This window comes from Trachemys scripta, chromosome 1 (assembly GCF_013100865.1).
Source record: "Trachemys scripta elegans isolate TJP31775 chromosome 1, CAS_Tse_1.0, whole genome shotgun sequence".
Lineage (NCBI taxonomy): Eukaryota > Metazoa > Chordata > Testudines > Emydidae > Trachemys > Trachemys scripta.
This window is the reverse complement of record NC_048298.1, coordinates 1967767-1973417: the sequence shown is the minus strand read 5'-3', so window position 1 is coordinate 1973417 and position 5651 is coordinate 1967767. Positions and strand designations below refer to the sequence as shown.

The 5651-nt window shown below is 60.9% G+C and overlaps 1 protein-coding gene across 1 annotated transcript in view; it reads right to left on the bottom strand.

Moving 5' to 3' along the window:
• Positions 1 to 2534: 2534 nt before the first annotated feature.
• LOC117873455 (C-type lectin lectoxin-Enh4-like) overlaps positions 2535 to 5651 on the bottom strand; it is a 69250-nt gene continuing 66133 nt past the window's right edge. Inside the window, exon 6 of the mRNA XM_034762849.1 lies at positions 2535 to 2629. Coding sequence (XP_034618740.1) covers positions 2535 to 2629 — 95 coding nt within the window. The remainder of the gene's footprint in view (positions 2630 to 5651) is intronic.

The window sequence follows — 5651 nt, the reverse complement described above, 5'->3', positions numbered from 1 at the left end:
TCATCCCAGAGCATTCTGCAAGCATTAGGATCGGTCGGATCCGGGGAGAAAAGGCCTGCGTAGAAGGCCCTGGCCCTCCCGCACATTTCCGCCGGATCCGTGAGGGGGGTGCCGTCCTCTGCTAGAAGGCAGGTGACGTGCTTTTTAGCCCCCCTCTTTTTCTCCAGGGCGTAGAAGAAGTGGGAACCACGATCCATCTCCCGAAGGAGGCGGATGCGGGATCGAACAAAGGCACCTCGGGCCTGATGGTCCTCGAGGGTCCGCAGCTCTTCCCGCTTCTCCCGGCACGCTCCGCAGAGGGATGGATCACCGGGGCTGGCGGCCAGACGCCTCTCCAGCTCTAAGACCTCCCGTTCCAACTGCCCTATCGCCGCATCCCTTGGTCGGCTGGCGCCCTGGGTGTAGTCACGGCAGAAGAGCCGGGCGCACACCTTCCCCAGGTCCCACCACCGTCGTGCCAAGGGAAAGGCATGCCGCTGCCCTCACCAGGCTAGCCAGAACTCCCAGAAGGACGCCACAAAGCCCACATCCTCCAACAAGCTATTATTAAAGTGCCAATAGGCCGGCCCAGGCCTCTCCACGCAGAGAGAGGCTGTCACGGTGGCTAGATGGTGATCTGAAAAAGGGGCCGGCCGGATGCTGGAGGAGTGGGCCCGGGAAAGATGGAAGCGTGACATATAGATGCGGTCCAACCGGGAGTGGTACGACCGATGGACCTCCACCCGGACAAAAGTGAATGTCGAAACGTCATCCGGGTGGTGGTCGCGCCAGACGTCCACCAGGGAGTGATGTTCGACGATCTCCCAGAGGACGTCCGCGGCGGCCTGGTGCTGCTCGGTCCCCGAGCGGTCCCATTCCTCAAGGGTGGTGTTAAAGTCCCCGCCCAGGACCAGGCACTCGCGAGGATCCAAGGTGCCGAGGAAGGCGGATGCCTGCTGATAAAAACACAACCTCTCCGGGCCCAATGTTGGGGCGTAAACGTTGATGAGATTAACCACAAGCCCCTCCATGCGGACCCGGAGGTGCAGCAGGCGGCCCGGCACAGCCTCGGTGACCCCCAGCACCTCGGGCCGTAGGTCGGGGGAGAACAGGGTCGCCACTCCAGCCGTACGAACTGTGAGGTGGCTAAAATAGACCCTGTCCCCCCACTCCAGCCGCCAGCTAGCTTCAGCGGCCGGATCCGTATGGGTCTCCTGCAGGAAAATCACAGAGTACCCCCCCTCCCGAAGGAAGGAGAGCACCTGGCTCCTGCGGAGACCCATCCTACAGCCCCGGGTGTTTAATGTTGCGAAGATGATCGGTGCCATGAGGAGGGCTGGGGGGGATCCTCGCTAGCAGAGACACCCACGGCCTCCGTCGGGCCGCGCAACAATCTGTGACCTACCCCATAAGCGATTAAGGAGTCACGGAAGAGGCGGACCCGTTGGTAGGCCGCGGCGGCCTGCCTCCCGGTCCTCTTACCCTCCCCCATGAGGGCCCTCGCGGCCCCAAGGGATCTGATGGAAATCCCCCCCATCACTGGAGTGCAAGCTGTACCTCTCCCCTCCTGCACCCGAAGCGACACTCGCCTTGGTGCGTGCAGGGGCTTCAGATTGTAAGGGGGCAAGAGGGGCTCCATCAGGGGTTTCCATAGGAAGGGACACCGGAGGAGTGGTAGTGATTTCCTCCGATGCTGCCACGTCTTCCCTAGCCGGCAATGGTGGACAAAACCCACCCGGGGGCAAAGCGGAAGGCTCAGCATCGATTCCCCCCTTCCTGGTCTTTCGGGGGGCTACCGCATCAGATGGAAGGAGCGGAGCTCGAGCCTTCCGCTTGCCCCGCTTCCCCTGCACTAAGGACCAGCCCTCCATGGCATCATCTGGGGGCTGGCTAACAGGAGTTGGGTCAGGGAGCAAGAGCGAAGGCTTAGGGACTCGGGGAGGCAATGGTGGGGCAGCATGTAGGAGGGAGGATTCTCTCTGGGGCATGCCCTCTTCTATGCCCGGCGATATCCCTACCTCACCCTCCTCCACAGGCCCCGCCAGATCGCAGGCGGCAGAGGCGGGGCCTTCTCGCTCGTCTAGGCGCACTGGGGGAGATACCCCTTGGGCCCGAGCGGGAGCATTGGTGGACCGGAAAGGAGGAGGGGCGGCTTCGGGCGCCGGGCAGCTAGGGGCGCTGGCGATGATGGGGCCGGCACCCTGCCGGGGCTCGGGGGTCCCGGATGTCCCTCCATGCCGGGCCAAAGGGCAGTCCCTCCGGACGTGTCCCATCGCCCGGCAGACGTAGCACCGGGCCTCCCCCATTGAATAATGTACCTGGTAGTGGGCCCCCTGGTAGGGGACCAAGAAGGACCCCTCGAGCGCCTCACCGTCACGTGCCGCCGGCGGCAGTTGTAACTGTACCTGCCGGCGGAATGAGAGGACATGACGGAGGCCGGGGTCTTTGCAGCCCAATGGGAGAGGGCTGACCACAGAGATCGGCCTCCCCAGGGTAGAGAGGGCAGGTAACAAGGCGGCATTTGAAAGGAAGGGAGGGACAGAAGTCAGGACCAGTCAGGCGCCCAGGTCTTCTAACAGCTCCAGGGGGACATACACGCCCCCCACTGCCAGGGGCTTCTCCACCGCCTCCTGGGTGGCGGCCTCCCATGCTAGGAAGAAGACGACCTTTCCGTACATCTTGGAGGCCGCCACAATGGCCATGGACCCCACCACCCTCGCCAACCCCCACACGTAGGTCTCCACGTGGGGCGAGGCAGGTACCAGGAGGCAACGGACGCCGTGCTTCCTGGTCAAGGTGGGGAAGGGGCCCCGGCCGCTATAGATGGTAGCAGAGGTGGTGGATGGGGGAGATGATGTAGCGGCAGGCAGGGGGGCCGCCGCCACCTGGGCGTATGCCCTGGGAGCTGGGGGTGGGACACCCATAGAGCTGGTGGAGGGAACAGCAGGGAGGGACGCCGTGGCTTGTTGCGGGGCCGCGGCAGTGGGGGCACCCCCTGCCATGGAGGGCCTGGCTTTTTTAGCGGGGCCTTTACCCTTCTTCGTGCCCTGGCCCTTCCTGCCGACTGGAAGGCAGGGGAGGAGGGCGCCAAAAAAAGTGGGGGGTGGATGGGGGCGGGAGCTATCAAGGGGTAGGGGTTAGTCACCAACTCAGGAAAGGTTTCCGGCTCTTCTTGTTGCACCAAGGAAGAGAGGATATAACAGCATTGGGGAGGGGGGTGCAGTGAGATAGATCAAACTAAAACGGAGAGGGGCACAAGCGCATAGGAGGGGACATAGGCGTACGAGGGGAGGCGCTAATCAGGGCAAGGGGACCGCAGGGGGAAGGGAACAACCAGGCGGGAAAAGGGGCAGAGGAACCACGGGGCTAGCTTCAGAGGCTGGGGCAGGTCAAACAAAGGCTGCAGAGGGAAAGGGCGGGGCAGGCAAACAAACTGGAGCTAGTGAGGGGCTGGGGCAAGGGGGAGGGGCAAAAAGCAGCAAGGGGCAAATGGGTAGGCAGCAGGGGCAAAGCTGGGGGCTTGTTGCAGGGGGGAGGGAGTCAGTCAAAAGGGGGGGGTACGTGCACCCACGTGCGCTTGCAACAAAAAAGAAAGTCCTTGCAAGCTAGCTGCTGCGTCAGGCCCAATGGTGGCAACAGGGCGTGGCAAGCCTTGGGGAGCAGCTGAGTCCCAGAGGCAGGAGCCCAAGGCAGATGGTGAATAGCCAGTGGGGGTGGTGGAGGGGGCAACGATGATGGTGGTGGTGGGGAAGGGGGGGGTGACATAGATGGATCAGGGGGCAGGCTCCACGTCACACCCCCTGTGTCTCCACAAACACAGTCTAGATCCCCACCACAAGAGCACAGTTCAAAAGTTACTCAGTCCGGGAGGGCCCCCTCTACGGTGGTCTGTAGAATTCCTACACGCTCCCCCACTGGCGGATGGTCCTCTTCCTCTCCTCAGGGCTCCAGCAGCTCCCCAGCAGCGAACGCAGCAGCTCCAGGTGATAGTCTGGTGACCAGCAGGAAGGACCCTTCTCAGGTGGAGGTGGTGGCGGCATCCTCAGCAGCAGGAGCAATGGTTGGGGTCTCTCCCTCCTCTTCTCTGGGGAGTGGGCCAGCAGCCCCCCAGTGGCTGTAGCTGGAGCAGTAACACCCAAGGGTGTGGGTGGGTCTAGCAGCCAGCCAGCAAGCAGGTAGCAAAGAAGAAGGAGGAGGAGGAGGAACAGCCTTCTCCCTCCCCGGCAGAGAGCTACAGAAGAGTGATCTATGATTCCCTGGTCAGACAGGGTTTCTGTTCCCTGAGTGACCAGATCAGGGGGTGCACTAGAGTAATCAGGAACCTGCTAGAACCAGTTAAGGCAGGCAGGTTAATTAGGACATCTGGAGCCAATTAAAAAGAAGCTTCTAGAATCAATTAAGGCAGGCTAATCGGGGCACCTGGCTTTTAAAAAGGAGCTCACTGCAGTTTGTGGTGCTAGTGTGAGAAGCTGGGAGCAAGAGGCATAAGGAGAGGGTGAGGGTGTGGTGCTGGAGGACTGAGGAGCACAAGCATTATCAGACACCAGGAGGAAGGTCCTGGGGTGAGAATAAGAAAGGTGTTTGGAGGAGGCCATGAGGAAGTAGCCCAGGGAGTTGTAGCTGTCATGCAGCTGTTACAGGAGGCACTATAGACAGCTGCAGTCCACAGGGCCCTGGGCTGGAACCTGGAGTAGAGGGCGGGCCTGGGTTCCCCTCAAACCTCCCAATTGACCTGGACTGTGGGTTCTTCCAGAGGGGAAGGTCTCTGGGCTGTTCCCCAACCCCCATGGTGAATCTCTGAGGTAAGAAAATCCACCAATAAGTGCAGGACCCACCAAGATAAAGGAGGAACTTTGTCACAGTGTCTGGACAGAGGCCTGAGGCTGGGAACTTTAAGGGGACTGCGTTGTTTGGACTTCTGAGTAACCATTGAGGTACTATAGAAGCTGTTTTGTGCTGGTTGGCAAATCTAAGTATTGGAATAACCACCTGCGTTTGGGGTTTGTCTGCCCTGTTCTGTTTGCAGTTCCCCTCAGCTGGCTCCGACGGGCAGTACTGTCACACCCTGCACTTGGCTTAGATGGCCTTAGAAGGGGAAGGCCCTAGGGCTGATCTGGCCCAGGAGGGGCCATACCACACGACGAGGCAGTTGCTAACCCAAGAGAGGAAGAGAGCTACCCCCTGCACGCAGCTGCCGGAAGGTCCCTACCTTGGGACAATAGCGGGGGTGGGGGTGGTAGGAAGTGGCCCAGGGAGGGCAGCCTTAAGCAGCTGTGGCTGTGAGACCACTGAAAGCCCTCAAATGATCCTGGGTCGGAGCCTGGTGGAGGGGGAGGGCCTGGGATCCCCTGCCAACAAACTCCCTGCAAGTCACGGGCCTAAGCCCTGACCACTAGGGGACGCTCCCTACCGACCAACCCCCGAGCGAGGACTGTCACAGGTGTGTTAACAGGAGTGCGGTGTGTAAGGCACAGGAGGACAATGTCCTGCTCTGCTCGGCACTGGCAAGGCCTCAGCTGGAGTTCTGTGTCCCGGCCTGGTGCTGCACTTTCAGAGAGACGTGGATAAGATGGAGAGAGTCCAGAGGAGAGCAACAGAAATGATCAAAGGTTTAGAGAATCTGAGCTATCGGGAAAGGTTAAAAAACTACGCGTGTTTAGCCTTGAGAAAAG